Source organism: Marmota monax, unplaced genomic scaffold, assembly GCF_021218885.2.
Source record: "Marmota monax isolate L192 unplaced genomic scaffold, Marmota_monax_Labrador192_F-V1.1 WCK01_AAM20220418_F8-fsc00065, whole genome shotgun sequence".
Classification (NCBI taxonomy): Eukaryota; Metazoa; Chordata; class Mammalia; order Rodentia; family Sciuridae; genus Marmota; species Marmota monax.
This window is the reverse complement of record NW_026694038.1, coordinates 7,260,438-7,279,157: the sequence shown is the minus strand read 5'-3', so window position 1 is coordinate 7,279,157 and position 18,720 is coordinate 7,260,438. Positions and strand designations below refer to the sequence as shown.

General features: G+C 38.1%; 1 protein-coding gene across 6 annotated transcripts in view; it reads right to left on the bottom strand.

Moving 5' to 3' along the window:
- The window catches only part of Gsap (gamma-secretase activating protein), a 162,926-nt gene extending 150,355 nt beyond the window's left edge, over positions 1-12,571 (bottom strand). For all 6 annotated transcript variants that reach the window (XR_006856080.2, XM_058585495.1, XM_058585498.1 and 3 more), the window contains exons 1-2: positions 12,340-12,571; positions 2,893-2,969 (exon numbers count right to left, since the gene is read on the bottom strand). Coding sequence is in view for 5 of the 6 variants with exons in the window: in XM_058585495.1 (XP_058441478.1) it covers positions 2,893-2,969; positions 12,340-12,436 (174 nt within the window). In the remaining variant the exon portion in view is untranslated. The remainder of the gene's footprint in view (positions 1-2,892; positions 2,970-12,339) is intronic.
- Between the last annotated feature and the right edge of the window lie 6,149 nt (positions 12,572-18,720).

Below are 18,720 nucleotides of genomic sequence, written 5' to 3'. Positions count from 1 at the left end.
ATATATATCAAGCTCTAAAAGAAAAATTGATGCCAGCCAAGAATACCATACCCAGCCAGGTGTGGTGGTGCATGTCTCTCATCCCAGCAGCTCAGGAGGCTGAGGCAGGAGGATCACGAGTTCAAAGCTAGCCTCAGCAAAAGCAAGGCACTAAGCAACTCAGGAAGACCCTGTCTCTCAATAAAATACAAAATAGTGCTGGGGATGTGGCTCGGTGGTCAAGTGCCTGTGAGTTCAATTCCTGCTACCTCCCTCCCCCAAGAAAAATACTATACCCAACAAAATTAAGCTTCAGAATCAACAATGAAATAAAAAACTTCCATGATAAACAAAAGTTAAAAGAGTTCACAACTAGAAAGCCTACACTAGAACACATACTCAACAAGATATTTCATGAAGAATAAATGAAAAATAAAAGTGAAAAACAGCAGGGCTGGGGTTGTGGCTCAGTGGTAGAGTGCTTGCCTAGCATGTGTAAGGCACTGGGTTTGATTCTCAACACCACATAAAAATAAATAAAGGTCCAACAACAACTAATAAAATTTTTTTTAAAAATTTGAAAACCAGCAAAGGAAGGAACTTACACTAAAATAAGAGCAAATCAATGGAGAAAGCAATTCAAATTAAAAATCAGAAATAAGTCAAAATGACAGGGAATAAAAATCATATCTTAATAACATGGACTATAAATGGCCTGAACTCATCACGAAAAGAAATAGACTGGCAGATTGGATTAAAAAGCAAGACCCAACAATATGTTATTTCCAAGAGACACCTTATAAGCCAAGATATCCACAGACTGAAAGTAAAAGGATGGGAAAAAACATATTTACATGGATCATGTAAACAAGCAGGGGTTTCTAGCCTCATATCAGATAAAGTGGACTTCACACCAAAGTTAATCAGAAGGGACAAAGAAGGACATTTCATACTGCTTAAGGGAATTATACATCAAAAATACATAACAGTCACAAATATTTATGCCCCAAACAACGGAGCATCTATGTATATCAAACAAACCCTTCTCAATTTCAAGAATCAAATAGACCACAACATAATAATACTGGGTGACTTTAACACACCTCTCTCACTACTGGATAGATCCTTCAAACAAAAACTAAATAAAGAAGCTATAGAACTAAAAAAATTCAATTTATAATTTATACTTAACAGACATATATATTTCATCCATCAATGACAAAATACATTTTTTTCCTCAGCAGCACATGGATCCTTCTCTAAAAATAAACCATATCTTAGGCCATAAAACAACTCTCAGTAAATATAAAATAGAGATAATACCTTGCATTTTATCAGAACATAATGGAATGAAATTTAAAATCAATTGTAAAATAAAAAATGGAAGCTACTCTAACACCTGGATACTAAATAACATGCTACTGAATGACCAATGGATAGCAGAAGAAATCAGGGATGAAATAAAAAAGTACTTAGAGGTAAATGAGAATAGCAATACAACATATCAAAATCTCTGGGATACTATGGAGGCAGTGCTAAGAGAAAAGTTCATTGCATTGAGCTCATTCATTAAAAGAATAGAAAAGTCAACATCACTATAGTGATGTGGCCACATTCATAGCAGCTGGAGGCTATCGTGCTAAATGAAATAAGCCAATCCACAAATACCAAAGGCATCTGACACGCAGATGCTGACTCACAACAGGTTGGGGGGCAGGAGAGGTTTAACCAGATTGGACAGGGGAGAATGGGGGGAATGAAGGGAAGGGAGGAGGAATTGGAATGGGAAAGACAGTAGAATGAATTGGACATAACTTTCCTATGTTCATATATGAATACACAACCAATGTAACCTCACATCATGTACAACCACAATAATGGGAAATTATACCCCATGTATGTAAAATACGTCAAAATACATTCTACTGTAATTTTTAAAAAAGCTAAAGGAAGCTTGCTGTGCATATCAGATAGGGGCCAGGCCTGATTCAGCTGGCCATTTGGGCTCAAAGAGTTCAGAGGATCTTTATAGGACTGAGCATGGAGAAAGAGTCAATCATTTTGTATCTCCAGTAGTATCTTTAAGAGAATATTAGTGATGGCTGGGCATGATGTCACATGTCTAAAATCCCTGATACTCAGCTGCGACAGAAGGATGGCAAGTTGAAGGCCATCCTGGGAAACTCAGCAAGATCCCGACTCAAAAAATGAAAAGGGTTGGGGATATAGCTTAGTGGTAGAGCACTCCTGGGCTCAACCCCCAAAATCACCAAAAAAAAAAAAGAATCTATATAATAGATAATGGGATTGGCTTGAATAAATCCATGATATTCTTATGAATACAATTTTTTGAATCATACAATTTTTAAATACACTATCCTTAGATACAACTTAACATTTTTAAACAAAAGAAAGTACAATGATATAATTTTCAAAGCAAACTATGAGAATTTTTCTTCCATATGTCCCTAGTAAAGTTATCAGTAAAATTAAATTTTCCTCAGAACACTTAACATTGGAAACACATTGTCTAATAATGCCTCACAAGTCCTAGAATATCTAGTTCTGAATAGACAAAAATTAAATTTAACGTATCTTCAAAGACAAAAAATTAACAGTTGTCAAGTTTAAACATCTTGACATTTCCCTCTAGAAATTGAAATTGTTCTTTTACTCAAATTTTTTGAGCTTCAAATATGCACATTTTAACTTATTTTAAAAAGAAACATTTCTTAAGACTTCAAATCACTCTATTCAATATCACACAAAAAAACAAGGGCCAGAGGTTAAATACCAAGTCTTATCCATTACCCTTCTATACAGGAGAGAATTTTCATAAAATAACATAAATGGTTAAAATAGTAAAATGTGTTGCATTTACTTTACCACAATAAAAAGAGAACATATACATACCTTATAGTTATAAATAATATTTCCATTTCTTTCAACATTTAGTACACGTAAGCTCTCATAATTTGTTTCTAAAACATCTGAAATAAAATAATAGCCAGTTAATATTTAAGATGTTTAAATACGTAGCTAACATTAGTGAAAGAAGTACAAAGCATACATGCTGAGGATTCCATTATACCCAGATTAAAAGCAAGCAAATCCAATCTCACTTACTGGAAGTCAGAACAACAGTGACCTTTCAGGAAGAAGAAAGGAGGCAGAGATGGCATCACCCAAGGGAGGCCTTCTAAGGTGTTGATAAGTTTGCACGCCTTGGGCACACAGATAAGCTCACCTTTTAATCTCTTACCGAGCTGCACACTTTATACTGTATACTTGCCTGTATGTGTCACACCTCAATAAATTTTCTGTATCTACTAGTTTTTGCTTTATATATTTTGAGGCTACATTATTAGGAACAAATTCGGAACTGGTATAGCTTCCTGGTGAATTAACTTGTCAGGCACACAGCTGAGCTTCCATGCATCTCAGTTGTTAAATGGGATAAAAAAAAAATGACAGTCAAGCCCTTAATCATTATGATGCTATATCCAGGGGCTAAACAGAAAAAGTGCCAACTTCTTTGTTGCATTTCCATATGGAAAGGTGACGTATGGTGAAGGATCAGGTGCATTAGCAGAGATGTGGGAATTTCTCCCTGTTGAGGGAGCAACATGGACACAGAAATAGAAGGGAGATGGGGAGTCATTTGGATTCTGAGTCTACTGACAAAAAGTTATCAAAGTTCCCCTCTTCCCCTTGTGGGAAAGTCTTTGCTGAAGACCCCCAAAAAAGAGGCCTCCCAATGAAGACACTCAGATCTAGCAAGGCATCTATGAACGGGTATGGCCAGGGCCCAGGCCTGTCTGCAACTCTCTTGGCAACTGCACTTCCTTGGCTATATGTCCAGTCTGATTTAGGAAGGATAGCTTTCCTGTGAAGACTTCCAGGTAAAGCCTTCCTTGTGATTGCACGTATTCAGGTCTGAAAATTCACACAGAAGTTTTGAACCAGGAGCTGAACTAGTCAACCACTTCAATATAAAAATGTATTTTTATCTAATAATTCTTTACTCCAAAGTCTATTTTGCCTTATATTAATATACTACGTCAGCTTTCTTCAGAGTATTGTTTATATGAGATAGCTTGTTCTAGCCTTTCATTAATGTTCCTGTGCCCTTATAAGTTATATATTTTATAAGCAGTATCTACTCATGATCCCATCTGACAGCTTTAATCTTCATTTGGAATATGTAGTCCACTTTCATTTACCATAATTACCGACATATTGGGTTTATTTTACTATTTGCTTTCCGTGACTCACTTGTTTTACTCTTTCATTCTTCTTGATTAATCAGTTTATTATTTCATTTTCCTATTTCCTCATTAATTTCATATTCTTTTGCTATTCTTTTACTTGTTATCCTAACAATTTTGAGCATTCTCAATATTATGTTTTAATGTTATATGGTACCACAAAATGGAAGTGAAATTTCATAAACTGTTAATGGGATATAAGTTGAAAAACTGTTAGCAAAGTCTATTGAGGCTCAACATATGTGACTCAGCAATTACACTTTAAGTGAATATATGTGTGAAAAATATATATATATACACACACACATATACACATACATATATTCAACAGAAGTACATATGTTCAGCAAAAGACACATGTTTATAGTACTATGGTTCAGAATAGCCAAAGTAAAAATGCCAAGTATCCTTCAAGAAAGAATAATTGTTATGTCCAATGTTATATCTCACAATTAGAATTAATTAGAATGAATTAGCCTATAACAATATAAAAACTGAGAAAAATCAGATTCCACCCCAACCACTCATAAAAATAATAAACTATATGATTCAATTTATATACAGACTTCAAAAACAGGTAAAACTATAAAACTAATCTATGTTGCTGTATAAATGACAGCTGAAGGGAGACATGAAGGGTCCCCATGGTGCTAACATTCATTCTTGCACCAAATGCTAGTTATGTGAGCTTCACTCAGAAAAGTAAATGAGCTGTGCATTTGATTTTGTACTTTTCTGTACAAAAGACATTTTGAAGGACAGACTCTTTACACAAATATTTACAACTGGCCATCTTCTAAAACTTTTAGGATAGCCCTAATTGTACAGTTAAAGGATTCAAACATTAGTGGATACAATGTTAATAACTTGTTGGGTAGAAATGTGTATTTTCAACTTCCTCAAAGCTATCCAAAAAACTAAATTGCTTCACTCATTTTTTTTCTATACATTAATACTGCTTTTAGATGTTAAATTATGTTGATGACAAATTATAATATTCAGATAAGACATGCAAAACATTCTATAACTCAGAGCAAAATTTTGTTTATATTCCCGATTTAAAGGGGGAGAAAAAGAAGGTAATAAGGATAACTGGTAAGGACATCTGCACTGAGCTAGGAAGCATTTAGAGAGGGGAAGTATAGTTTCATTAACTTCAATCATCCTGAGAGCCCTTCTCCACCCCTCATAAGCAGCAGCTGTGTGGATCTCCTAGGGGTGGGGCAAAGAGAGAGGGAAGTTTATATATGTTTTTTTTTCAACATATATTGAACTATCATACATGCTTTACACTAATTTTAATATAAGGACAACCATTTGGCCTCTTAGCAGTAAAATAATTGAATCATATTCTGCTAAATATTACTTCCAAATTCAGAGTTTTTGTTTCTAGAACATCCACACCATGTATACTGTGCTGCAGGCCCATTGTGCGATAACACAGTTGAGTTCCAGTGAGAAGACACTTGATCAACATAGACAAAGTGGGGCAGACTCATCTTAAATCCAAAATAGGTAAGCAGAATGATGCGCAAAGTGTCCTGTATCAAGCTTACAATAGGAAAATGGTTAATTATTTAAAAATCCTTTTAAAGTAGATTTTGTAAACATCTAAGGAGAATTTTAGTGAGTTCCTTTTGATTCTACACATGACTCAAAACCTCTGGAATGCAATGTGTCAATATCTTGAGAAGTATTTTTTTTTCTTTCAAGATTATGAGGTTGCTGGGACAGACTTGCACAAAAGCACACTTAAAAGGTTTCAACCAAGATAAGAAACTCCTGATAAAAAGTCTTGGTGAGAAAAATCAAGGGTTTTTTGTTTGTTTGTTTGTTTGTTTGTTTTAATAAACACACCTATTTTCAAATTACTAAAAAAAAAATCAACAAATGACATCTTTATTCCATTAAACCATTAACTCTCAACTCTGGCTAAGACAGAAACATCAGAGAAGTTCTTAAAGAAACATTGATACCCCACCCCCAGGCTCTAACCAAGATATTTTCATTTTATTGGGCTAGTGTGTGTTTATTCCCTGCGTGATTCTAATAGAATCCTGGATTGCAAACCAATAAACTATATATTTATGTTACATTTTAAGCAACATTAGACAGAAAAACTAGGACCAAAATATTATGTAACTATGGTAGAGAGGTTTGGAAAAAAAATGCCTTCATGGAGTACATTAAATAATGCCAACCCTGCAGTGAAGTGCATGGCTCACATCTCTAGAATATTTAAAACAGATTTGGCAATGTTAGAAATCTAGAGACCAATGTATCACCACACGCCATTAACCCACTGGCCCTTCCTTCCTAGATTAGTTTGCTCATGTTTTAAACACACCCTATTTTTTTAAAGGGGTGTTCAATAACCTCTTTGCTTATTCATTATGACTCTTCTCTCAGTAGTTCATTTCTGGAAAGTCCAGAAGAGGAAGTTTAGCAATTTCAAATGAGGAAATGTGATTTTATAGTTCAATGTATTCAGTGCTCACAAAGAAAAAATGTAGCATTGATAGATGAGATACTTACATAAGTAAACCTACCAAACGTCGGTACCTAAATATCCAAGGTATTGGGAAGTCATAACTCATGTAAAACAGAAGCTGGCTTTCTAAGTAGTCTCATCCATTTCAACTTATTCTTTGCCAAAAGTGATTTCACTTTACAGGAAGGCGCATCACAAATGCATAAATTTTAACCGAAACTGTTATACGAGACAAAAATAAAAGTATTTTTGTCTTTACAACAACAATACTTGGGGCAGAGGGGAGTCATGAAGGCTCACACAAAAATCAGAATTAATTACAAATACCTTAGATCAAGAAGCAATGAAATAGCCAGGTATAGTGGTGCATACCTGTAATCCCAGCAGCTTGATAGGCTGAAGAACTGGGGATGTTGCTCAGTGGTTAAGTGCCCCTGGGTTCAATCCCCAGTAACCCCCGCCCCCCCAAAAAAATAGTACTATGCCTACAACACCCTTATTCTGTAAATAATCCCCATAAGTCCTCAGGCTCAATATGACCAGATATTATAACTCCAAAATTGATGAAGTAAATATCATGTAACTTATATTTTATATTGTGAATGAGAAAAAGAATAGTGCACTTAATTAAAAAGCAATAAAAAGAGATGAGAATTAGGAGATGAGCGAAGTACAGGAGGGAAAAGTAAATAGGAAAGACAGTGGCAAGAGAACTGTGAAGGAAATGAAAACAATGAAACTAAGGCAAATCCTGGTCTCAAAAATCAATCTGGGGGTTCACAAGAGGCAACAGAAAAGCTTACTCTTAAAACCTAGCAAAACACATTACTTTCCTGGCAAGGATGAATTATAAAAAAAAAATGTTTTGATCTAGTATATCATAAATCCAGAACTAATCAGAGAAAATACACACAAAAGAAGATCACATTCCCCAAGAATTATATACAGATTATCCCTGATTTATATTTCAATTTATGACTTTTTACTTTACAATGGTGTCAAAGCAATATAAATCCAGTAAAACTATACTCTGAATTTTGATGTTTTCCTGAGCTAGCATTATGCAATAGGATACTCTTGCAATGCTGGGCAGCAGGAGCAAATCACAGCCACATCACGAGGGTAAACAACCTATACCCTACATGAACTGTGTTGCCAAGCCAGAATGTTCAATAGGTCAAGCATGTTAAATGCATTTTCAATTTACTGTTTTCAACTTATGATAGATTTATGACAGAACCCCATCATAAATCTAGAAACATTTGTCTATATGAAATTTAAACCTTGGAAAATTTATATTAGACCTCAGCATCTTAAAGATTAGATCCCTCCCAACAAGGAATTAGGCACTGGACCCAAAAAAATATGCAAAAGGTATTTTATTTATACCAGAAATGGTTAGAAGATGTGATACTTTTAAATGTGCCATTTATGGAGATCAACAAAGAAATAACCTAGGAATAATTTAGCAAGAAGTGTGTGGAACCTTCATGAAGAAAATTCAAAGACTTGAGAGTCACTTAAAAAGATCTAAATAAGTAAGCTATCTTTGTTCATAATTGGAATGATTCAATATTGTAGAAATGCCAATTCTCCAAGCTGTATAGAGACTTTACAATTCAAAATTAATGTTTTAAATGTCTTCATGACTTTTGACTATGGAGAAAATTCTTTAATTAAAAGCACAAATCAAAGAAAAAGACTCATAAATTAAGATCTCCCTTTTGAGCATATTGACATACACCTGTAATCCCATCTTCTTGGGAGGCTGAGGCAGGAGGGTTGCAAGTTCAAGGCCAGCCTGGGCAATTTATTTTTTTATTTTTTTATTTTTAATTTTTATTGTTAGTTGTTCAAAACATTACATAGTTCTTGACATATCATATTTCACACTTTGATTCAAGTGGGTTATGAACTCCCATTTTTACCCCATATACAGATTGCAGAATCACATCGGTTACACAGGCTGAGGCAGGAGGGTTGCAAGTTCAAGGCCAGCCCGGGCAATTTAGACCCTTTCTAATAATAAATAAAAAGTCTGAGATTGTAGCTCAATAATAGAGCACTTGCTTAGTAAGTGTGAAGCCCTGGGTTCAGATTAGTATTCTCTGTTGATCAAAGGCACCATCACTCACACACACATACACACAAACAACTAACAGATGGAGGGAAAATATTTGCAGCACAATCACGAACAAAGAACTAGAATCCAGAATACATTTAAAACCACCTAAAAATAATTTTTAAAAAAATCAAATAGAAAGATGAACATTTCATAGAAAACTCAAATAGTCAATAGTGATGCTCAACCGCAGAATGCAATGAAATAACATTTAGACCAAGTATAATTAAAAAAATTAAATCTGAAATTTTAAATCAATTTAAAATTTACATTAAGAACTTGTCAGGATATAGTGTCAGAAAAACTTCTGAAACATAAAATTAGGGTGTTCATGAGTATAATACTTTGGAAAACAATTTGATAATACCCAGGAAAGGTGAAAATGGGCATAGCTTATGACTTGACCACTCCACTCTTAGATACACATCCTAGATTAACTAGAAACTTTGTGGATCAGAGATGGGCACAGGGTGGTCAGTAAATGCATTGACTGTAATGACAAATCCAGAAACCTCCAAAATGTCACCCTCAAAAAATGAATAAGTAAAAGCTGGGCTTCCTAGCAAGCACTTAGACAGTTCAGTATGTGTTTACATGCTGTCCTTAGTAGGTTGGGATTATGACCTGCAGAAGGAAGGATTAGGAAGCAGAGGGAGAGACTGAGCTGCCAGCAGGCCAGGGGCAATAACTTCCAATGATCCCCCTGCGGGGGATCTCTAGAACTGAAACACATTGCCAGAGTTATCCCAGGTGGAGTCAAAATGGACGGCGCTTTATACCCACCTTAATCATTCACTGGATGTGGGCCACACTCAAAAGAGAATGAAGCTAGGGGAGGCATCCCTGAGGGAAGTGACCATACTCACAACACCCAGGAGAGGCCCTTCCTTGCAAGGACAATCTAAGGGCTACATCTCCATGTCCACCATGTTTTTATATATTCATACAACACTGTATAGTGGTGAAAAATAATGCCCTAAAGATAGACAGTCAACTTGACTAAATCTCACAATACTAGGAAGAGGAAAAATCAAAAAGAAAACAGTTTTCATTTTCTTGAAGTTCACAGACAAAAAAAAAAATTGAAACTACAAATATTAAAAAAAAACTATGATATAAATGTTTAAGTAATTGTTACCTCTGGGGGCAGTGGTAAGAGATGGAGAAATAGGATTAGATAGAAACACACAAGAGTCTTCAAAAGTCCTGAAATTGTTCTGTTTGTAAGCTGCATGGCGAGTACATGGGGTTTTAAAAATTATTATTTCTTTTATATAATTGTTTTGATTTGAGAATCTTTTCTCATTTTATTTCAGAGAGATATCATTTTTCCAAAGTTCAACCCAGAACCAGTAACAGATGCAGTAACTAAGTCTATTCTCCTAACTCTTTGACTCTGTTGACTAAAATATTGTAGTCACCAAATTCCCATGGCTGATTTAGCCCAACTCAGATGAGTGAAAGATACAAGGAAGCCAAAACTCCTACTAAGGCACACACAGCTTTTCAATTACAACATATCTTACTGAAACATAAGACTGTGGCATTTCACACTTCACCTAACTTCTCATTTGCAGTCACTTGTCATTTAACAAAATAAGGTGAGAGTTCAGAAAGAAAGGGCTACTTTATACTGGAAAACAGATTTGGAACTGCCTGTTGTATCTCAAAAAGTTAAAATCTTCAAAAAGAAAAAAAAACATTTTAGATATTCAGGAGACTTTTAAAATTATCTTCTTCCTGCCCACAAAATGCAAAGCATTACTAATAATAACACTGCCAGCAAACTCAAACCAGAAACTACATAAACATGACTCCTTACTTGGAACTAACAACATGCCAAAACAAGGAGATCTACAAACAATTGTGCTAAGGCATGAAAGAATGTAAAGATATGTTGTAGCAAACAAAAACTTTAACCAGAGTTTAGGAAAAAGGAGTTGTAGATATGGGTAATTTGACATCCCTCCCCCACAAAATATACTTGCAGTCTAGTGTTTAAGGAAAAACAAAAAGAGGCAAAGCATAGTTAGCAGTGGTAGCATAGGACTGTAATCCCAGAGATGCTGAAGCAGGAAGATCACAAGTTCCAGGCCAGCCTCAGCAACTAGAGCCTCAACAATTTAGTGAAACTCTGTCTCAAAATAAAAATTAAAAAGGACTGGGGATGTAGCTCTAGCTCTGAGGTAAAGCAGACTTAGTTTCAATCCCAACATATTTCCCCTCTCTCTCTCTCTCTCTCTCTCTCTCTCTCTCTCTCTCTCTCTCTGACGTGGACAGCTCTTACATACAAAGCAACATTGATTTGAAGCTGAATTCTGAATTTAAACCCCAAGATGCTCCATTATTTACAAGCAAACTTTCCTCCCCACGTTTTTTTACTGGTGCATTATAGTTGTCCCAAATGATAGGATTTGTATAAGCAAACAAGGAAAAAAAAAAAAAACTGGGAAATCACAGACCTCCTCTTTAAAGAGGATCAATGCTAGGAAGGATCAAAAGTCATTTTTCACGCTGTCACCAAAATCAAAAGACATTTGTGGCCTCAACTGTTGGGAATGTTTGTGCCAATTCACACTGAGGAAGCTAGGCCAGAAGGGGAGCATCACTTGTCTCACTTGGCTTGGCGCCTGCACAGGTGGTAATGCTGGATGGCCGGTAGAAAGGGCTAGCAACAGCAGGCTCCAAGTTCACTCCTCTCTGACAGAAAGCAAACTGCCGACCCCTCTCACTTCACATCCAGAGTGGCATGTCCCCTAAGTCACCTAACTCTGTTGAGAAATGCGACTCGAAAAATTACGAACTTTTATTAAAAAGAAAAAAAAAAAAGGAAATCAGTTCCCTTTAAGGAAAATCAATGCCGATAAGCCTTTTTTAAAAAAAATCACACTTGGGGACAAACTGGGCAACAGTTGGATAGCTCTGTGCTGGTTTTCTTGGTAGCCACAATTCATCTTTCCGTTCTCAAAACACACAACTTGCAGGAGCATCGGATCTTGGCAGAGCCCCCACTCAGCTGATGGGAGCCTTTCTGGGCAGGTGAATGCTAATGGCAGAGAGAGGAGCCTCTCTCGCTCCCGCAGCTGCTCCTCCACACCCTCCCCCCGAAGTGATAACGCCGAGGGTACCACCAGTGTCCCCGGTCTGTCTGCGAAGGGTGAACTACTGCGGGCACCAAGCAAGTCAGACGCTAGGGACAGAGGCAGCGCACCCCAGCTGCGACCTCGCGGAGGCCCTGCGCCTCCAGCTCCAGCCTTGCCCAGCGACTGGCGGCGAGAGTGGCAAAGCCAAAGACGCCGGAGCTCCAGGGAGGGAGGCTCACCCTTGCGCACCAACCTCCACAGGCTGGCGGAGCCTCGGGGTGCTCCCCGTCGGGCTAGTGCCCCTCACTCCACCGCAGCCCGGGAGCCCTCTGGGTACCAACGACTCCGACTCCACTCCCCCAGCGGTCCCCCGCCCGGGTGACTCGCCCCGGTCACCTTCTGCCCCAGGGGCCGCTGACGCCGCCCGCTGCGCCCGCAGCCACGGGAGCACGTCCTTCCGGAGATCGAAGTCAGCGACCAGACGGAGAGCCATCGCCCGCACGCGGCCCCGGGGCGGCTCTGGGGACCCGCGCCGCGGACATTCCTGGCCCTGGGTCACCACCTCGCCCTACCCCAGAGACCGCCCTCTTCTTCCTCTCCCCCGCCTCCCAGGCTGTCGGCTGCCGTCCGCTGCTTTCGGTTCTGGAGCGTCCCGGCCTGAGAAGCCCCGAGCACCGCCTCCTCCCGGCCAGCGGCCTGCACAGAGGAGGTCGGAGGCGCCGGGACCAGGCCCGCCCGGGCCACTAGCCCTCGGCGCGCACCCTCCGGGCGGAGGACAGAGAAGCGGAGATTTGGGGGGTTTGTAGGTCCTGCCCAGGTGGCTAAACCAAGAGTTTCCAAACGCTGCCGCACGTTGCTGTGGAGACTAGGCATTTTTCTACTTTAGCTCCAGGTGATTTCACTGAACAGCAAAGTTTGGAAACCACTAGGCTAGAGAGAACTGCGTCACCTGAGGAAGTTCAAGGTCGCCACTGTGGCAGGGGCAGCCAGGGTCTTGGATTTCTTTAATTCAGCTCAGGGTGATGGTGTTTTATTCGTGGTGTTTAGGTAATAAGTGGCAGCTGGAAGCATGTAAAGAACGTGAATTTTTTTAAAAGCCAAGTTCTTGCTAAGTTGCTGAGGCTGGCCAAAAACTTGGAATCTTCCTTTCTCGGCCTCCTGGTGTGATTCTATTTTAAAAGAGACACTGGATACCTGTTAAATGCTTAACACAAACAGGGTCTTCTTTGCCTGTTAATCCCTACACTGCACTAGTTTGAGGAAGCTGGATTGTCTAGATTGCCCTCTGAAGAGATTTATGTTTAAGAAGTGCTCTTATTTGTTCGGGAGCACCTGTCATCTTGGGCACCTTTCCACCCACACTTCCCTCTGCCTACAAACAAATCCCGTGTTACCATAATCTGGCCATCCTTTAGTTTTCTGTTGGTTTCAGCATGCAACATTGGTAAATTCAGTGGTCGCTGTACTCTTGGCCCTGTCAGACCCAATCCATCCTAAACATCAATGTCAGATTATTGCTTTCCCTAAAACTGAGTTAGCCTCATGTCTACATGCAAAAGACTGTAAATTACTGCCCCAGAATAAAGTGTCTTTCCACCCAGAACTTCAACTCCTAATTTACCTACTTCCCAGAAGTCCTCTGATTCCTCTCTCCTTCCTCCTAGCAAAATCTCCAGGTCTTTCCAGCCTAGCTCCACAGAACCTTCTCACAACTGCAGCCCACAGCAACCTTCCCAGAGCTAAACTCCTAGAGTGGTATAGGTAGAACACTTCATTTGACAATTATATAATGCCACGAACATTGAGTCTTAGAATAGCCCCTATGAAGAGCTAACAGCATTCTGAAGATGTTCAACAATTATGGAAGAATGAGCAAATAATAATAGACTAAAGAATTACTTTTTCATTTGTTTCTCAAAGTTGGAGTCTGAAAACTACCTGCACTGAAGTTATCTGAGGCACTATCTTACGATGCAGATTCCTGGTGTCTAGTCTAGACTAGGGCAAGGCCCAGAAATGTACATTTTAGCCAGAGCCTCAGTACCTTAGTCTTGCTATGATTCAAAAACTACTCAATAAATGTAAAATAATAATAATAGTAATAATAAAATCTAGAGACACATTTCTCCAGGGTGTTACTGGATGATCTCAGATAAAACTCCACTAACTTCCTATGGAAATCCTCCTGCTTGTCATTTTGCATGGAAGTTTAGAGAAATCTAATGCTAATATTAGCTATGAATAAAAGGATACACCTGGTGTAGTGGCACATGCCTGTAATTCCAGCAACTCAGGAGGCTGAAGCAGGAGGAGCACAAGTTTGAGGCCAACCTCAGCAACTTAGCAAGACCCTGTCTTAAAATGAAAAGGACTGGTGATATAGCTCAGCGATAGTGGGCCTCTGATTCAATCCCTGGTACCAATACATAAATAAATAAAAACTTAAAAGGGGACACTAAAGACATGAGAAGGTACTATTTCATACCAAATGCAACTCGAGGACTTTGTCAAACAGAAATGTCCTCACTTGCCAATTTTTTAAATTCGCTGTTTTCACTGGTTTTTGCAGTTAATTTCTATTTTTGTCAAGCAAGACCAATTTGATAGTCATGCAATAATGATATAGATTCTCTTTAAAATCAATTTAAGTTTAAAAAACTGTAAAGAAGTTCCAAAATAGTAGACAAGATAGCAGAAAGAGGGGCTCAGGTTGTGGCTCAGTGGTAGAGGGCTCACCTAACATGTATGAGGCATTGGATCCGATCCTCAGCACCACATAAAAAATAAATAAATAAAACAAAAGTATTGTGTCCATCTACAACAACAACAACAAAATCTTAAAAAAATAACAGAAAGATGTGACCCAGATCACAAAGATGCTATATGAGTGGCAGAACTTTGGAGATTAGAAAAGAGACTGATGAAGGATTACTTAACTAGCTTAAAGTTGGTGAAGGGTTAATAGAAATATGCTGATGGGATGTGTCAGCTCTAGTGAAGGCAAACTAGAGACTGTAATGACCTTAAAAGGCTGCCTTTTAGAGTCATGTAAGACTGGAACAGGCTTTTAGATGAAATAAAAAATTTCTGCTTTGGGGGAATTTTAAGAGTAAACCATCATCTTCCTTAAAATCAGACAAGAAAGAATTAAAGACTTAAAGATCATATAATCAAGGAAGGCCCTGCTGAAAAAGGTGTCTGGTTTGCATGGTACCAGGTCGTAGCTTCTGACTGCTGGTGTTGATGTTGGTCAGCATCAGCAGACAGATTAGAGGAAGCTTCAGTTACTTTCCAGCTGAGGTTTCTAAGTATTGAAATACCACAGATTGGGATGGAATTCTTGTACCACGTTGAGAAATCACCAAACTTGGATCTTACACTTTTCTTAAAATAGCACAGATTCTTTGTAAGTTCATCTTGAATTTTTAGATTTGAAGGAAATGGCTGGGTATGGTGGTGCATGCCCGTAATCTGAGCAATTTGGGAGGCTGAAACAGAAGGATCCCATGTTTGAGGCCAGCCTCAACAATGTAGTGAGACCCTGTCTCAAAAAGTTAAAAGGTCTGGGGATGTAGCTCAGTGGTAAATCACCCCTGGGTTTAATCCCCAGTACCACTAAATAAATAAATAAATAGACTTGAAGGAAATGAAAAGAATTTGGAAATGTGGATTAAGTGAACCATTTGTATGTGGAAGAGAGTTTATTTTACAAAGGTATTAAAATTTGAAGTTTCCCTCCACTCTCCTGACCATTCCTAGAAATGAAAAAAGCATAGTTTGATTTTTTTCCACTTTTTAAAAGTACATTTTTTAAAAGTTTTCTTTTTATATTCTTCCCACATATTTTTATTGGCTCATTATAGTTGTACATACTGATGAGATTATAGGTTTTTTTGTTTTTTTGTTTGTTTTTTAATTTTTTATTGTTGGTTGTTCAAAACATTACAAGATTCTGCAATCTGTGTATGGGGTGAAGGTGGGAGTTCATAACCCACTTGAATCAAAGTGTGGAATATGATATGTCAAGATTATAGTTTTTTAAAAGAAGTTAAAGAATAGCCTATTTAACAAAAATCTAACCCCAAAATTAACTGTAAGTGCCTAAGGACTAGAGATATTAGGTTTGAAATTTGTATTCAGTGGAGCAGTGAATGTCTAAAAAATATTTTTACTAACAAACTCATATGTTTTGAAATTGGAAGTGAATAGACTAAAAGGTAAACCCTGCTTTTGGAGACTATGGCTTTGAAATTGGGATAGCCAAGAATTTTTTCTTGTAATTAATAGAAATTACCCCAGAACCCATTAGAATCTAAATAGTACATGATAAGCAAGTTTCTTTTGCACTTTCCAGGAAATAATTGTTTTAAGCTTCGTAACAAAGATGCAACAGCATTTAGAGTGAGGTGTAAATATTGAGAATGCTACTTCCCTAGAGTAATTCATTTTTAATAGAAATATTTAATATATTTTTAAAGAAATAATTTTCATGTGGTAATCATTATGACTTCCCAAAGTCCATTTGCACCAAAGAGGTAGTAACAATTCTGGCCAGTGATTGATTTAGGAATGGACACATGCATCAGTTAGATCTATGTTTACCAGAAGTTAATAGAAACCCAAATTAACTGTAAATTAAACACAGAAGGTTTTATTGTCCCACCCATCTTGAGGGAGATAGTCCAAAGTTCAGGGGCAGGTTCCTGAAGTCATCAGGGACCCAAGCTTTTCCAGGATTTTGCTCCACCAGACCTTGAGTGTACCTTTGTCCTCATGCCCAAGGTGACTGCAAAAGCTTTAGCCATGGGGTTTGCATTCCAAAAGCGAAAATGGAAGAAGAGGGATAAAAGGAAAGCACTGCCTATCTTTTACGTATACTTCCCAAAAGTTCTACACTACATGTATACTTATATTTTATTGACCAGAATTCAGCCGTTAGCCAAATGTAGTTTCAAAGGAGGTAAAGAAATATACCTGACCGGTGATGTACTCAGACAAAAATCAGGACAATGTCATGAAATAAGATGAGGAAATGGTTACTGGGTCAGTGTCACATGCACGTAATCCCAGTGGCTTGGGAGGCTGAGGCAGGAGAATCTTGAGTTCAAAGCCAGCTTGAGCAAAAGTGAGGCGCTAAACAACTCAGTGAGACCCTATCTCTAAATAAAATACAAAATAGGGCCTGGGGTGTGGCTCATTGTGGCTCAGTGGTCGAGTGCCCCTGAGTTCAATCCCTGATACAAAAAAAAAAAAAAATGAGGAAAATGGATATTCTGAAGCAACAAAATATCTCTATTATGTGAGGAAACTCAATTTTGACTAAGGGGCAGTGAAGAAAACTCTGATGTGCTATTTCTGGGAGAGATTTCTCTATTTCTAAAAAAGAAGACATGGAAAAAGATGGTCCCTTTCTGTCTTTAAATATGTTGAGATCTGGATATGATTCCTAGAACTTCAGCCATCCTCAGACTAGACATCAACAACCAGACTGAAATAGTCGATCGATGGAGTCAGAGCTCAGAGAACAGCAGAAAAGAGGAACCCTGACATGTCATTGTTGGAGCCAGCCCTACTTTTGGCATTTTTAATAATAGAGATAAATTTCCCTATTGTTTAAACAACATTGAGTCAGAATTTTATTTCACTTGCAACCAAGGGTCTTCGTTTTAAAGGGCGATATTTCAAAATTTCAGACATAAAACAAAGAGCTCTGGGATCATAAGAAGTTTTTGTGCTAAGTTTTGTTTTGTTAGCCCAAAAACTTATTAGGACACAGTATTCTGTATTTTTAAATTGTTTTTATTAACACAAAATGAAGCAATGTTAAGGAGTAGACTGTGTGGGGAAAGCCCAAATAAGCAAAGAGAATGAGTTTCAGAGCCCTGATATCCTAAGCAGCTCTGGACCAGATCATACCTAAAACTCATTGTATCAGCAAGCTTTTCAATTACATTTATTGACATGAGTCAATTTCCTTCGTTAGTAAGCCTGTTTGAATTGAATTTCTGTTGTGGTAGAAACACCCCAAATCAAGGATACACAAACTTTAATGAGCAAACACCTCACCTGAGGATCTTGTTAAAGTACAGATCTGATTCAGCAAGCGTTGGTAGTAATGTGGAGTCCACGTTTTAACAAGCTCCCAGGTGCTGCTGATCCACGGATAACAAATGGAATAACAAGGTTCTTCTGTTTTAATGTGACAATCCCCTCATCCCATATTTCTTCCTTATTCTCTGCCATAGAGAAGGCCTGGTGTGGATGGTAGGCTTGGATGAGTTAGCTTTGGAGACACCCCAGAGCTAAAGGTCTAGGTCCAGAGAGAAGTGTAAAATGGGGGTAAGTTACTAATTTCAAAAGTTTGAACCAGATCACGGGCAGTGAGTCCTAGTAACAAACAACAGAGAATCAGTAAACCGGGAGGAAGTGATGTTAGGAAAAAGAAAAGAATCTTAGCCTGGATTTCTAGAAAGCAGAGCCTGAACAAAGATTAAAAATGCTGACATTACAGGAAAGATCCAAGCACGAGGCAAGAAAAGCTGTGAAGCAAAGCAGTGAATCAGAGGCAAGGTCCCTGGATGATTCACTTGTGCATTAAGGTTTGAGATGCACTGGTGTGGCTGCCTTCTACCTTAAATTAATTGTGTTTTCTTTCTTTCTCTGTTTGTGACTGATTTACTGAGTTTCAAGCCTTTGTCGACTTGTGGAGCAGAGACCTCACTCCAAGATACAGGAGGCAAGAGGGCAGAGAAGTATGAGTCTTCCAGAACACTCACA